At 36.8% G+C, this 16,406-nt stretch overlaps 1 protein-coding gene across 3 annotated transcripts; it reads left to right on the top strand.

Annotated features, from left to right (window-relative positions):
• Nucleotides 1–8,069: 8,069 nt before the first annotated feature.
• Nucleotides 8,070–12,374, top strand: LOC130968921 (cyanogenic beta-glucosidase-like). 3 transcript variants are annotated; one of them, XM_057894426.1, is made up of 13 exons: nucleotides 8,070–8,440; nucleotides 8,526–8,595; nucleotides 9,299–9,364; nucleotides 9,493–9,568; nucleotides 9,670–9,747; nucleotides 9,827–9,914; nucleotides 10,016–10,271; nucleotides 10,726–10,841; nucleotides 10,938–11,155; nucleotides 11,329–11,360; nucleotides 11,522–11,624; nucleotides 11,742–11,850; nucleotides 11,960–12,374. In XM_057894426.1, exons 1-13 carry the CDS (start codon nucleotides 8,370–8,372, stop codon nucleotides 12,129–12,131), a joined length of 1,455 nt encoding a protein of 484 aa, XP_057750409.1. In that variant the 5' UTR covers nucleotides 8,070–8,369; the 3' UTR covers nucleotides 12,132–12,374. The 3 variants fall into 3 exon arrangements, with proteins under 3 accessions (XP_057750409.1, XP_057750407.1, XP_057750410.1); XM_057894424.1 differs by having other exon boundaries at nucleotides 8,071–8,440; nucleotides 9,299–9,357; XM_057894427.1 differs by lacking the exons at nucleotides 8,070–8,440; nucleotides 8,526–8,595; nucleotides 9,299–9,364 and adding an exon at nucleotides 9,384–9,404.
• Nucleotides 12,375–16,406: the final 4,032 nt, after the last annotated feature.

Below are 16,406 nucleotides of genomic sequence, written 5' to 3'. Positions count from 1 at the left end.
CTCTATTGCTGATGGCGCCGAGGAGTCTTGGAGGATTTTCCTGGAGCAAGTCAGGGTGATTGCTCCCGACTTGGATCTTTCTCCTTTACATCCTGACAAAGTTGTTATTGATGGTGCCATCATGGATCCTCCTGCCCCCGTAATCGTTTCCGAGTCAGAATTGAAGACTCGGGGGCAGAGGATTATTGAGTCCCCTCCTCGTTCTAAAGACACTCCGAGTTCTTCAGTAGATCCTCCCATCTCTTCATCTCCTATGGATGCCTCTGGCGGCGCTCCTCTTGATTCTGGTGGTGGTGATCCTTCTTCTAAAAAATGATTAGTGGCTATTTGGGGTTCCGGCCTATGGGCCCCACATTTTTAAACTCTTTATTTATTTCTGTTTGCCGTAAACAAAAATATTAAAAAATACCCCCTTTTTGATAAGGGGTTTTTTAAGTTAACAAAATGGATACCCTTTTTTAGATTAGGGTTTAGATTACCTTATGCGTGTATGCTTTTTTAATTTTCTGAAGTCTCCCTTGATCTTTTCTTGAAAACCTTTTCTTTTGGCCCGTTTGCCTTTCTGAGCCTTTTGTTTAAGGACTTTTGGGACAGCCTTTAAACTTTTTCGTAAGTTTTTCAATCTCTTTTTGTTATTCCTCATGCTCAACTATGTTTTATTGAGTTTTTATGACTTAGGTTATTTTTGCGATGCGTTTTTCTTCTGCTCGGTTTCTTCACTCCGACTTTTGAGCCAAAGTGTTTTCGAGCTTCTCCGCTCGGAGTTTGTTTCGACTTTATGAGTCGAGTTGTTTCCGAGTTGTTTACGATCGGCTTGTATAACCTCTTTACACCGACTTGTACTTCGTCGTTTTATCCTGACGACCATCTAGGTCGGTTCATGGGATTTTCACGTTTTGTCGAGCTTAAGTCGGCGCGTTTCGTAGAAAAGACTTAGAAAAACTAGAAAGGAATTTATAAGAGATATTGTAGATGAGAAAAGATATTTATTACTTGGGGAGGTACCTTCTTGCTACTAAGGGTTTTAATAGCCTATTTCCCTTAGCCTCTACTATGATGCCTCGTTAAAAACCCTTCTCCAGAAAAAACCCTTTTGGGAAAAAATCATGAAGTTGGGAAAAGAGTACATCAGGGAGTAAAGTTCGCTTTTAACTGTAGTACCTTTTCATGTTACAAGCATGCCACGACCTCGGGAACTCAGTCCCGTTCAGGTCGGTTACTTTATAATAACATTTTCCTAAAACTTCATTGACTTTGTATGGTCCCTTCCAATTTGCGGCGAGCTTTCCTTCTCCTGATTTGTTGACTCCGATGTCGTTTCTGATTAAGACCAAGTCATCTGGAGCAAATGTTCTTCGAATGACTTTCTTGTTGTACATTGTGATCATCCTTTGTTTCAACGCTGCTTCTCTTATCTGGGCGTCTTCTCGGACTTCGGGGAGCAAGTCGAGCTCCTCTTTGTGCCCCTGTGTGTTTCCGATCTCATTATGGAGAATTACCCTTGGGATTTGCTCATTGATTTCTATTGGTATCATTGCTTCTACGCCATAAACTAGTCGGAAGGGCGTTTCTCCAGTGGCGGATTGAGGCGTTGTCCTGTAAGCCCATAATACTTGGGGGAGCTCTTCGGCCCAAGCTCCTTTTGCTTCTTGCAATCTTTTCTTTAGTCCTGCCAGTATGACTTTGTTGGCTGCCTCGGCTTGCCCATTGGCTTGTGGGTGCTCCACCGAGGTGAACTGATGTTTGATTTTCATACTAGCTACTAAGCTTCTGAAGGTAGCATCGGTGAATTGGGTTCCATTATCCGTAGTGATGGAATAAGGTATCCCATATCTTGTGATGATATTTTTGTAGAGGAACCTCCGACTTCTTTGAGCGGTGATGGTGGCCAATGGTTCTGCTTCTATCCACTTTGTGAAATAATCTATTCCCACGATCAGGTATTTGACTTGTCCTGGCGCTTGGGGAAAAGGACCTAGCAAATCCATTCCCCATTTTGCAAAAGGCCATGTAGAAGTGATACTGATGAGCTCTTCTGGTGGAGCCACGTGGAAATTTGCATGCATCTGACATGGTTGACATTTTTTCACAAATTCTGTGGCATCTTTCTGCAAGGTCGGCCAATAGAATCCAGCTCGGATTACTTTCCTGGCTAGTGACCTTGCTCCGAGATGGTTTTCGCAGATTCCACTATGTACTTCCTCCAACACCTCGTCAGTTCTTGAGGTCGGTACACACTTTAATAGTGGTGTTGATATCCCCCTTCTGTAAAGGATATTTCTCACCAAGGTGTAGTGTTGTGCTTCCCTTCGGATCTTTTTAGCTTCTTTCTCCTCTTTGGGGAGGATGTCGAATTTCATGTATTCAACTAAAGGGTTCATCCACCCGAGGTCTAAACCAACTACCTCAAGTACTTCTTGCTTGTCTTTTATTACTGAGGGTTCCTGAAGGGTTTCTTGGATCAGGCTTCTGTTGTTCCCTCCTGGTTTGGTACTTGCTAACTTAGATAGGGCGTCTCCTCTGCTGTTCAGATCCCGAGTTATGTGTTTGACCTCGGTTTCTGCAAAGCGCCCAAGGCATTCCAAAGTTTTTTCCAAGTACCTCTTCATATTTGGGTCCTTTGCCTGATACTCTCCACTTATTTGGGAGGTCACCACTTGTGAGTCGCTGTATATCATCACCTTTGTAGCACCGACTTCTTCTGCTAGTTTTAGTCCAGCAATCAAGGCTTCATATTCTGCCTGATTATTTGAAGCCGGAAATTCAAATTTTAAGGAAACCTCTATCTGGGTTCCTCTTTCATCTAGCAATATTATGCCTGCGCCGCTTCCCATTTTGTTGGAGGATCCATCTACATGGAGTTCCCATGTAGTTGGTTTTTCTTCCTGATCCCCTGCGTATTCTGCAACGAAGTCGGCGAGGCATTGAGCTTTGATAGCTGTCCGAGTTTCATATCTTAAGTCGAACTCGGAAAGCTCTATTGCCCATTGGACCATTCTCCCTGCAACATCCGTCTTTTGGAGGATTTGCTTCATGGGTTGGTTCATACGGACTCTTATTGTATGGGGCTGAAAGTAGGGTCGTAGCCTTCGTGAGGCTATTACTAAGGAGTAGGCAAACTTTTCTAGTTTGTGGTACCTTAGTTCAGGGCCTTGTAGAACTCTACTGATGAAGTAGACTGGATGTTGTCCGACCTCGTCTTCTTTTATCAGGGCTGATGAGACAGCCTTGTTTGCTACGGATAAGGACGAGGTCTTTCCCAGGTACTGGTAGGGTTAGAATAGGAGGTTGGCTTAAAAACTTTTTGAACTCCTGGAATGCCTCCTCGCATTCAGGAGTCCATTCGAACTGGCATCCCTTTCTTAATAAGGAGAATAGTGGCAGGGATTTCAATGCTGAGCCTGCCAAAAATCTGGAGAGGGCTGCAAGTCGGCCGTTTAGCTGCTGGACTTCTCTCAAACAAGTCGGACTTTTCATTTCTACGATGGCTCTACACTTGTCGGGATTAGCTTCGATCCCTCTTTGTGTTAGCATAAACCCTAGAAATTTCCCTGCTTCTACCGCGAAGGCGCACTTTGCGGGATTTAGTCTCATCCCGTGCAGCCTTATGGTGTCAAAGACTTGAGAGAGGTCTGACAAGAGGTCGACTTCCTTCTTGGTCTTTACCAGCATGTCGTCGACGTATACTTCCATTAGACTCCCCAGATGAGGGGAAAACACTTTATTCATCAACCTTTGATATGTGGCCCCTGCATTCTTTAATCCGAATGGCATGACCACGTAGCAGAAATTAGCTCTGGGTGTGATGAATGATGTTTTCTCCTGGTCGGGCTCATACATCTGGATTTGATTATATCCCGAGTAGGCATCCATGAACGATAAGTATTGATACCCCGAGTTGGAATCCACTAGGGTATCAATATTTGGTAGGGGATAAGGGTCCTTGGGACATGCCTTATTTAAGTCGGTGTAGTCGACACACATTCTCCATTTGCCATTCTGTTTTTTGACTAGCACTGTATTGGCTAGCCATGTTGGGTACTTGACTTCTCTGATGAAGCCAGCTTCCAGGAGTGCCTGTACTTGTTCTTCTACTATTAGGGTTCGTTCTGGGCCGAGCTTCCGTCTTCTTTGCTGTATAGGTCGGGATCCTGGATAAACCGAGAGTTTGTGGGACATGAGCTCGGGATCTATCCCAGGCATGTCCGAGGCTTTCCAGGCAAAGAGGTCGGAGTTATCTCTTAGGAGCTTAGCCAATCCTTGTTTTAGGGTTTCCCCTAGATTGGCTCCTATATGAGTATTTTTCCCTTCCTCCTTACCGACCTGTATCTCCTCAGTTTTTTCTCCCGGTTGTGGTCGCAGCTCTTCTTTGGCCCTTGCGCCCCCGAGTTCTATCGTGTGAACTTCTCTGCCTTTTCCTCTCAGATTTAGGCTTTCATTGTAGCACTTTCTTGCCAACTTTTGATCTCCCCTTACCGTTGCTATTCCCGCTGAGGTCGGGAATTTCATGCAGAGGTGAGGGGTAGATACCACTGCTCCGAGCCGATTGAGGGTAGCTCTGCCGATTAAAGCATTATATGCTAACCCCACATCAATGACTATGAAGTCTATACTCAGAGTGTTTGATTTTTCCCCTTTTCCAAAAGTAGTGTGAAGGGGCAAAAATCCTAGTGGTTTTATTGGCGTGTCCCCTAATCCGTATAGGGTGTCGGGGTAGGCTCTTAATTCTTTCTCATCTAACCCTAGCTTGTCGAAAGCGGGCTTAAAAAGGATGTCCGCCGAGCTTCCTTGGTCTACTAGGGTTCTATGGAGATGGGCATTTGCTAGGATCATGGTTATCACTACTGGATCATCATGTCCAGGGATTATTCCTTGCCCATCTTCTTTTGTGAATGAAATGGTAGGGAGGTCGGATGACTCTTCTCCGACCTGATAAACTCTTTTGAGATGTCTTTTGCGAGAGGATTTGGTAAGTCCCCCTCCCGCGAACCCTCCTGAGATCATATGGATATGTCTTTCTGGAGTTTACGGTGGTGGGTCTCTTCTATCCATGTCATCTCGCTTTCTCTTTCCATGACCGTCCGACCTCCCTATGAGATATCTATCAAGCCGACCTTCTCTAGCCAGCTTTTCTATCACATTTTTAAGGTCGTAACAGTCGTTTGTGGAGTGACCATATATTTTATGGTACTCGCAGTAGTCGTTGCGGCTCCCCCCTTTTTTTATTTTTAATGGGTCTAGGGGGTGGCAGTCTCTCAGTGTTACAAATCTCTCTGTATACGTCCACTATAGAAACTTTCAGAGGAGTATAAGAGTGATATTTTCTTGGCCTTTCGAGACCGAGTTTTTCCTTTTTCTTTGCTTCCCTTTCCCTCTCTTTTGTTGAGGGAGGGGGCCCCGGTCGCCAGCTCAGATCTCTTAATTTGGCGTTTTCCTCCATGTTGATGTACTTTTCAGCTCTTTCCTGTACATCACTCAAGGAGGTGGGGTGTCTTTTGGATATGGACTGCGAGAAAGGACCTTCTCTAAGTTCATTGACTAACCCCATTATTACTGCTTCGGTAGGTAGGTCTTGAATCTCTAAACATGCTTTGTTGAACCTTTCCATATAGGCTCGTAAAGATTCTCCGACCTCCTGTTTTATTCCCAGGAGGCTCGGTGCATGTTTCACTTTGTCCTTCTGGATCGAGAACCTCATCAAAAACTTCCTTGAGAGGTCTTCAAAGCGAGTAACCGACCTCGGGGGGAGGCTATCGAACCACTTCATTGCTGCTTTCGATAAAGTGGTCGGGAAGGCTTTGCATCGCGTAGCGTCGGAAGCATCAGCTAGATACATTCGACTTTTGAAGTTGCTTAGATGATGCTTAGGATCCGTGGTTCCGTCATAGAGGTCCATATCAGGGCTTTTGAAGTTTTTCGGGACTTTAGCCCTCATTATGTCCTCACTGAAGGGATCCTCCCCACCTAAGGGTGGTTCTTCTTGTTCGTCGCGGGAGTTGCGACTTTTGAGGGAGGATTCCAACTTTAAGAGTTTTCTTTCTAACTCTTTTCGTCGTTCCATCTCCTCTTTTAAGCTCTTTTCAGTTTCCTTTTGCCGCTCTCGTTCCTGCTCTAACTGCTCTAGGCGGCTGTGGACTAATCCCATGAGTTCATTTACATGGGGTGGTCTTTCTTTTTCTGACTCGTGCCCTTCTGAGGAGTTTACCTTCGGGTTCTTTACCCCGGAGGTGCCTTCCCTGTGTTGATTATCGATTTCCTGGTGGAGGGTGAGGTCCACATCGTTGTTGCTTGTGTCCAGATTCTCTTGTTCAGAATCTGTCTCCACATGGCCTTTTTCGTGGGATCTATCCACCATCGATGGATGATCTCTCGGGTCCCCGGCAACGGCGCCAATGTTACGGTGGGTAACCGGAGATTAATAAGATGGATGGCTTTGGTTGGCCCAATCGTCCGCGGATGGTGGCTTCCGAGCTGGTTTGCACGTTGGAGCCTCCCTCCGACTTGTGTTCGTGAGTGAATGGAGGGTGGTACCTGCAAAGACACTCCGATGCCTAAGTTAGCAAGGGTGTGAACAGGTCTAGAGAGTATTGGGCTTAGAGATACCTGAGGGGTGTCAGTGTATTTATAGTGGTGAGCCAATAACCACCGTTGGAGTAGTGCCATATTTTTAGGATGTTAACCGTCCCATTATCTTAGGGAGGATAAGATATGGCTCGATAAAGTAGTTAGAGAGATTTTAGGGGCATTTACTCATTTGAAGGAGTGCTTATCTGCCAACTATTCTCTGTCCCGACTTCTTGGGAGTAAGTCGGGTTTAACACCGACTTCTTAGTGTGAAGGTTGGTGCTTAGTAAGGCTCAATCCTCTGGACTAGGCCTTTTATTTGGACCTTGGGCCTTTATTATTGGGCCAGGGTGTGAACAATATATATTCCAGCAAAATGTGATAATGTAAGAAAAAGAATAAGAGAGATTTTGAGAAAAATTAAAGGAGAGAGATAATTTTATTGACAAAATTTTTAAGAAGAAAAGATATAATTACTAATTTTTTGTTTGTCAATTACATTTCTATTAAAATTAGTAGTATCAACAAATATTTCAAATTAATATTATCAAGAAAAAAAAATTATATAAGAACTAATTTGATTAATTTTTAAAATTTTAGGAATGAAGTGATTTACGTCTGAACTTTTAAGAACTATTTTAATTAAAAATAACTTTTTTACACATGTCAGTGTCATTGACATAATGACATGACATGTGACGTGCCACGTGTCACTGATCTGACATGTCAACCAATTATTTCATGACATGTGGTATCAACTATCACGTCATCACGTGTCACGTAGTACTTAACGTGATATGCATTATCCAACTGACGGAAAAACTAACGTGACCAAGTTGTATATCTTTCGGGATGATTTTGATTAATTTTATTTTTGAGAACTAAAATGAAAATTAGAATATCTTTTAGGAACGATTTTGAATACGATTTTGAATATTAATTCTGAAGAGATTTTGGTGCACAATAGAAGAGGAAGACCACAAAAATTGCCAAACGATGATTTCCTCGAAGAAATTAAAAATAGAAGATGACGAAAGTGGCATGGTTAACAATGGATTCTCTAACAAAAAGGTTAAAAATCTCAACACTACAAAAAAGACGCGATACACCTATTTTTTTATGCATGTGCCATGTATTACACTATAAATAGAAAAAATAAATAAATATCATTTACATATTTCGAGAAAAAAGAAGAATGTTATTTTCTAAAAAAATATAGCAATTTTTTTATTTATATTCCTGAAAATGGTACGAAAGCTATGTACTATACAATTTGGAATGATGACTCTGGTGGATTACAAAAATGATCAAGGATTTTCTCAAGAAAATATCTAGCTAACAATTAATGTTATGACTTATGAGTGTAATTCACTCATTAATATCATTTATCTGTAAATAAATTATGGATATGATTTGAATTTTGTTGATATTTTTAGGGATATAGAGTATATATAGAAATAGAAAATAGAGATGTATGAAGATCTACCATCTTTTCGTTTTATTTTGATTAATATGTGTTATTAATATTATAATAAGGAATTCAATTTGTTGATACACAATTTGTAATTGGAAATTTAATAATACAAAAAATCACATACCCGTAAAAATAATTAGAATGAAGAATAAACAGATATACACATATAAGATATGTGAAGTGGCTGGTCCCGCCAGTTGATGATAAAAGCAGAGAGAGTGAGAAATGGTGTGAGCTTGTGAAATGTTGATAATGGAATCGAAGAAGGTGCATGCACTAATTGGCGTGATTGTTAGCATTTGTGTTATTGAGAGTGAGGCCACCATTCTCGATGTTTCTTTTCTCAATCGGAGCACTTTCCCCAATGCCTTCATCTTTGGGACTGCTTCCTCCGCATACCAGGCACTTCAATCTTCTTCTTCTTCTTAATTTTATTGCTCTCTGAATTGTAGTAATAATTAAGCTACGTGATTTTCATTATTTGCAGTATGAAGGTGCAGCTAGGGAAGGTGGTAGAGGACCCTCTATATGGGATACTTTCACCCATAAATACCCAGGTTTCCGCTCTTTCTCTCACCGTCAAATAGGTTTTCCCGAGATATGGATACAGAAACACAAAATTGTGTTTGGTAGATGATTCATGGACAGAAATATTGTGTCGAAAAACATTGAATTAGTATATTTTCTTTTTATTCAGAAAGAATAGAGAGATATTAACATGAGATACAATTTATTTTTTATTTCTTTATTATTCTTGTTAATTTTTCATAATTATATATTTTTATTATTATATTTTTGTTTTTCAAATTTTTTGAATGAAAAAAATGAGAATAAATTAGACTTTTATAATTTGTTTTAGTTTATTACCAAACAAAATACAAGTATACTAATTTTTGTGTCTTGTTCTTAGTATCTTATCTTGTCCTATTCTCGTAATCAAATGCAACCCTACATACCTCTTCAATTGTTGCATGATTACTGAATTTTGTGCCTTCTTGCTAGAATATCAATTTAACTATTAAAATCTTTTGATACTATGATTCTACAAAATTTTAATTAGTTCATACGATTTTACGATTTAAATCTTGTTAAAATATTTAATTTACTTGTCTGATTTCACGGGAAATCTCGATTTTCTCAATATCTGTCTTGGTATATTAATTTTTAAAGATGTATCAAAAAGTGACGGTGATGATGGAGTAGCTATTAAGCTAATTACATGGGGTTTTCGGGCTTATTTATCAATGGAATGGCTTGCAGGAAAAATTAAAGATAGAAGTAATGGAGATGTGGCTGATGATTCCTATCATCGGTATAAGGTGTGAGGTTTGAAACTTTGAACTGTAATGTAATGCCACATATATAGGTAGTTTTTTTAATATAAGTGAAAGAGTATGAGTAGAAATGTGTTGAATACTTGAATCATGATAGAATGGTCTACATGTGTGTTTTAGGAAGATATTGAACTCATGAAGTATATGAATTTGGATGCTTATAGATTCTCCATTTCTTGGTCAAGAATACTCCCAAGTAAGTCTTATTAATTTTCTTCATGTTAACTGCCACCCAGATAACAGTAGTAGTAAATGATAATCAGCCGTTTTCAATTTCTTGTTGTGAACTGTTTGCAGAAGGAAAGCTTAGTGGAGGCGTAAACCACAAAGGAATTGAATACTATAACAACCTCATCAACGAGCTATTGGCTAATGGTCATAGTTCAACATTTTTCTATCCCATTATTATATTCATGAAGCTGTTAATCATAAATAATCCTTAAGAATAATGCAGGTCTGCAACCATTTGTGACTATTTTTCATTGGGACGTTCCTCAGGCCTTGGAAGACGAGTATGGTGGTTTTCTAAGCCCGCACATTGCGTAAGTGACCCTAATTTTCCATCCAGAGCAGTTTATCTATCATTATATTGAGGGAGAGCTTCTAGCAAAATATATGATAATTTGTTCATATGAGGATGCAGAGATGATTTTAAGGACTATGCTGAAGTCTGTTTCAAGGAATTTGGTGACAGAGTGAAACACTGGATCACTTTGAACGAACCCAAGAGTGTGAGCAAGAATGGCTATGCAAATGGTAGGTATGCACCAGGGCGATGTTCTGATTGGCTAAAACTGAATTGCACGGGAGGTGATTCGGGGACTGAGCCATATTTGGCTGCACACCACCAACTTCTTGCTCATGCTGCTGCTGCCAAGCTGTACAAGACTAAGTATCAGGTTCTCTATGTTTTTTTTGAAAAACTTTCTCATTCATAAAATGATTTCTTATGTTATAAACTTTATGAACTAGCCAGATGGTTTAGAGTTCAAAGCTTCTCAGTTTCATTTTGGTGGAGAACCACTCTTTAATCTTTATGTGTACTTTAGAATGATGTTATTATTAAATGTCTAAGGTAGTTGAAAATGTATGTTCAGGCATCTCAAAAGGTTTTAATAGGGATTACCTTAGATTCTGACTGGTTTGTGCCAGTTTCTAAAGCAAAATCAGATCGTGATGCGGCAAGATGAGCCCTGGACTTTATGTTATAAACTTTATGAACTAGCCAGATGGTTTAGAGTTCAAAGATTCTTCTCAGTTTCATTCTGGTGGAGAACCACTTTTTAATCTTTATGTGTACTTTAGAATGCTGTTATTATTAAATGTCTAAGGTAGCTGAAAATGTATGTTCAGGCATCTCAAAAGGGTTTAATAGGGATTACCTTAGATTCTGACTGGTTTGTGCCAGTTTCTAAAGCAAAATCAGATCGTGATGCTGCAAGACGAGCCCTGGACTTTATGTTTGGATGGTAAGGTTATATGTATTTAAACTGTTCAAAGCTTAAAGAGGAAGAAGCATTAACAACTGAGATAAACAAATAACTTATTGAAACTATTTGGTTTAGGTTTATGGAGCCACTCACTAAAGGTGAGTATCCAAAAAGCATGCAATCTATGGTAGGAGATCGGCTGCCAAAGTTCTCTGAAGAAGAATCCCAGCAACTTAGGGGATCGTTCGATTTTCTGGGTCTAAATTATTACTCATCCTTGTATGCCGCCTATGCGCCTCACGTGCGCAGTGCCAAACCAGCTCTACAAACTGATGCTCTTGTTAATACTTCAAGTAAACAAAGCCTTATCACATATTATGACATCTTAATTATCGAATAGCTTATGTGTTTTGCCCCTGCTTGCTTCATTATTAATATAAATGGCCAACAACATTGAAAGAAAACTAAATGCATGTATTCACATTGTTCTTCTTTTTTTTTCTTTTGAAAAAACAAATAATGACAGATCAACACAATGGCAATCCCCTTGGTCCAGTGGTATGTTATGTAATGTAGTTTAGCACTTTAGCATTCCTTTTTGTCTATGCATAATATTACATTATTGATTCCATTAATCTAACAATATATCCGAAACCGACTACAATGATGATTATGTTCAACAACCATTTCTCTTTTAATGATTAATTATATCTATGCAGGCTGCTTCAGACTGGTTATGCATTTATCCAAGAGGATTTCGTGAACTATTGCTCTTCATCAAGAAGCAGTACAGCAACCCTGTGATTTACATTACTGAAAATGGTAAGGCTAAGACATCATTTTTTTCTTTCTTCCCTTTTTCTCTCAGACACCCTGCTATTTGATTTCTAATTTACAGGTTGATTTTGCAAATGAAATTCTAACAAGATCAAATTTTAGGCTATGATGAGTTCAATGATCCAACGCTATCACTTGAAGAAGCACTTATAGATACTTATAGGATTGATTACTTCTATCGTCATCTTTATTATCTTCATACTGCAATCCGGTAAGCAATAATGCATTATCAAAAGAGCTTCTCTATTTGTTTATTTATTTATTTCATATTATATGTATTTTACGAGGTTGGTTTCTTCTTTTCGTTTTCCCCAATCAAGGGATGGTGTGAATGTAAAGGGATATTTTGCATGGTCATTGTTGGATAACATGGAATGGGACTCTGGCTATACTGTGAGATTTGGACTCATCTTTGTGGATTTTAAACATGGCTTGAAAAGATACCCAAAACTCTCGGCTCGTTGGTTCAAGAATTTCCTCAAAAAGCATTAGCTAGACATATATATGTGACACAAGCAAAGATCAATGTATGTGTCTTCTGTTTACAATTTTAATCAACTATGACATGAGGTGCACCCTGTCTTGTTTCTTATCAGACTTTTTTGGAAGTGTGTTATGCTATGGTGTATATATAGTATTTTTCTATGAAGAGAGAAAATTGTCTTTTTTGCAACCATTTTCTGAGTCTATTGTTCATTCCATGTCAAAACATTAGCTTACTTGAAATAAAATTTTGGAGGGCCAGATAGAAGATAATTGTTAAGATACTTTTGATATAGACCCCATTTAAGATAACCTCGTCTAACTTTATCTCTCTGATTTGGGTGATATTGCCAAATTTAAAGCCGTTTTCCAGTGTTTCATTCTAGAGAAAATTTGGGTGATACTCTTTGAACTTTTGAAGGTTGTATCTCACTTTCTTCGTGATTCATTAAAGTAGAAGAACTATCTACAGGTGTTGATATTATAAAAATTATATATTCTACTTCTTGAATATTAGCCTTCCTCTTAAAAATACATCAATTCTTTGATTTTTCATAATTATTTTATATAAAAATTTAAATATATATCCTGTAAAATATGTAAAAAAAAATTAGAAGGATAAATATTAAAATTTATAATATTTATTGAATTTTTTTATCAATTTATACAAATACAATAATATCAATATTTATTGAATATTTTAATATTTTTATCATATAAAAAATTAAATTAAATAAACAGTAAAATATAAAATAATATTAAATTATATAAATAAAAATACCTCATTTTTATATTTGAACTCAAAAGGTAGAGGAAATGTTGCTTATTAAATAGAGAGATATTTGAGCTAACTAAACTATTTTTTATTTTCTAAAAAAATATTACTAATTATTTTAACAAAAATTTGGGGAGCCATGACCCCTTATCTTAACTAAGCTCCGCCACTGCTTGATTACTTCTTTGTGTATTCTCCGGCAGAGATCAGAAGATGAATTCGTCAAATTTATGTCCAGGCCGGTATAGACACTAACTAGAAGTTTTATATATTTTATTTATTTTTAAGACAGCCATATAGAAAGAAACAATAACATGCACTCTAGAAGCAGATAAATACTATTGCATGGATTGTATATGATGACTCCTTCTTTCATATGATGTTATTTAAATTAAATGCTGAATTTGTCTTAGCTTGTTGGAGGAAAATGTGCACCACGTTCTAACAGTATAGATCAATTGCACTGATTCGAATTCAAATTCTTAATAGTTCGAGCGTCAATTCTTGGCCGGCTCAATTTGTTGCACAAATATCAAAATATATATAATGGATTTTAGTAGTTGTATTTGTTGCATTATTTTAAGTTTCCATCATAAAATAACTTTTCCATTTTGAACATGAAAGAAGCTGAAGATTCTTATAAAGTATTCAGACTAATAATATAGGTGAAGCCCACCAAATTTGAAGCATGTAACATTTCACTCTCTTCCTCCTATTACTGGACCAACCTAGTAATAAGCATATTCAATTGTGTTTTAGTCTTATATTAGATTGATTCCTTATACTTAAATTGCTTAATATAATACGCATCAACATTTAAATTATCATATTCAAATGAGTAATCGTGTATGTGTATATTTGTTACTTAAAATGATATGTTGATCTGTTGTTTTTCAATTTCTAAATGCTAGCTGGTTAGCTTGTCCCTTCACAAAAAATACTTCCATATACACGTGTTTCGAAATGGTAAAGTAATGAAAATTTTAATTTAGTTAAACAAGAAAAGGCATGCTACCTAAATTATTTTTTTATTAGATTAATGTTGATGGTAATTATTAATTGAGTTATATTACATGTATATTAAAATTAACCATCAAAATCAGCCATCAGTATAAAATACATGTTAAAATATAAATACACATTAAAATAAATTAAATTACGCATATATTTATACACAAATATATTAGTGGTTTATTTTAATGTACAAATAGCATTATTCTTATTAATTATAGCAGGAATATATAATGAGTACATAAAGTAAATCATCAAATATTTTTTTTAATTTTTTATTTTTATTCATTTAAAAATTTTTAAAAGGAGAAGAACTCATTTTTTTCTCTCTCAACTTTCACTCTTAACACATGTTAAAATATGAACTTGGCTAGAAAGACAAGTTAAATCCTTCCTTTTTTAACCAATTTTTATAAAAAGTCATATCCTCATTTTAATAGTCATTTATTTAGTAATTGCCATTCTAACACTTCTTGAAAGATTCTATCCACAAAGCTGATGGCTGGCAAATATTGCCATATCATCATTTAGCATTTAGTTATTGTGATTCTTTTTTGATAACTGTCACATGTATAGAACCAATTTTGGAATTGATTACAGTATAAAAGAGATCTTAGAAGCACACATTCCTCTACGAATAAATTGGGAGCGTGAACATAAAGGATCTTTATGATACAATCAATAATTCACTTCATTTTCAATTAGGTCTTGTTCTAACATCTTTAGAAGTTATTATCGCAGAATTCATTATGACAGGAGTTTTTGCTCATGTAATTATATTTTTTATTAGACATTACAATTTAGAATAAAACGAGGATAATGTATTGGCAAGAATGTTACACCATAAAAAAGCTATAATATGAAAGGAGTACATAAAGTTAACCATAAAATATTTTTAGTTTTTTGTTTTTATTCATTTAAAAATTTTATCCCTCTCTCAACCCTTCACTCTTGAGATAAATGTCAGAATATGAACTTAGCTAGATCTTTCTGTATTATAAGAAGGCAGGTTAAATCCTTTCTTTTGAACCAATTCTTATAAAAAGTTTTTATATGAGTGTGTCTTACCTTACTTTGCCGATTCTATTCTTTTCAGAAAACCATATACTAATGAGCTGAGAACTTGAAAGCTTTTAGCCAGAGAAGACGGAGCACAAGACCCAGAGACAATAGAAAATTCAGGCTAATTATAGTAGGAGTACATCAGGAGTACATAAGGTTAATTACCAAACATTTTTTTAGTTGTCTGTCTTTATTCATTTAAAAATTTTTAAAATAATAACTTATTTTTCTTTCTCTCAACTTTCACTTTTGAGATAAATGTTGAAATATGAGTCTCGCCAGATATTTTTATATTATAAAAAGGCAGGCTAAATTCTTCTTTTGAATCAATTCTTATAAAAAGTTTTTATATAAGTATGTCATATCCTACTCTACCGATTCCAGTCTCTCCACAGAAGACAACGGAGAGAGAGGGCTAGAGAAGGTGGAGTAAGAGACGAAAAAGGAAGGACTATAGACAATAGACACGATAATGTAGAAGCAACTCAGAGTAATTATAGTTGGAGTACATTGGGAGTACATAAGGTTAATTACCAAATATTTTTTAGTTGTCTGTTTTCATTCATTTAAAGATTTTTAAAATAAGAAAAACTCATTCTTCTCTCTCTCAACTTTCACTATTGAGACAAATGAGTCTCGCCAAATCTTTCTGTACTATAAGAAGACAGGCTAAATTCTTTCTTTTGAACCAATTATTGTAAAAGGTTCTTGTATAAGTGTGTCATATCCTACTCTAACGATTTCATTCTCTCCTCTCCGCAGAAGACCACAGAGAGGGCTAAAGAGGGCGGAGTATTAGAAGAAAAAGGAAAGACCACAGCTAATAGACACGATAATGCGGACTCAACTTAGATTAAGTATAGTGAGAGTACATTAAGAGTACATAAGGTTAATCACCAAACAATTTTTTAGTTTTTCTGTTTTTTCATTTAAAAATGTTCAAAATGAGAAGAACTCATTTTTCTCCCTCGCTCAACTTTGACTCTTGAGACAAATGTCGGAATATGAGTCTTGCCAGATCTTTAAAATAAGAATTTATTTTTCTTTCTCTCAACTTTCACTTTTGAGAAAACTGTTGGAATATGAGTCTTGCCAGATCTTTCTATATTATAAGAATGTTGGATAAATTCTTCTTTTTGAACCAATTCTTGTAAAAGGTTCTTATATGAGTGAGTCAGATTCTATTATTTCCAAAAAATTCTATACTAATGAGCTGAGAATACACCTCCACATAAAATCACGAAGAGAAAAAATGAGAAAAGTAGAGTACGAGACGGCAAAAGAGAGAGTAGAGACAACAGAGACGATAATGCAAGGCCAACTTAGGCTAATTATAATAAGAGTATATTAGTAGTACATAAGGTTAACTATCAAACATTTTTTTAGTTTTCTGTTTTTATTCATTTTAAAAATTTTAAAATGAGAAGAACTCATTT

Source organism: Arachis stenosperma, chromosome 3 (genome assembly GCF_014773155.1).
Source record: "Arachis stenosperma cultivar V10309 chromosome 3, arast.V10309.gnm1.PFL2, whole genome shotgun sequence".
NCBI classification, from domain to species: Eukaryota; Viridiplantae; Streptophyta; class Magnoliopsida; order Fabales; family Fabaceae; genus Arachis; species Arachis stenosperma.
The sequence above is the reverse complement of the archived record's forward strand: the minus strand, read 5'-3'. Positions and strand labels throughout refer to the sequence as shown.

Excerpts from the sequence above, each read along its gene's own strand:
- LOC130968921 (XM_057894424.1), top strand. The coding sequence starts at position 8,282 with ATGTTGATAATGGAATCGAAGAAGGTGCATGCACTAATTGGCGTGATT. Across the intron at positions 9,358-9,492 it reads ATTCCTATCATCGGTATAAG|GAAGATATTGAACTCATGAA; the intron begins GTGTGAGGTTTG and ends TGTGTGTTTTAG. Across the intron at positions 11,625-11,741 it reads GATTTACATTACTGAAAATG|GCTATGATGAGTTCAATGAT; the intron begins GTAAGGCTAAGA and ends ATCAAATTTTAG.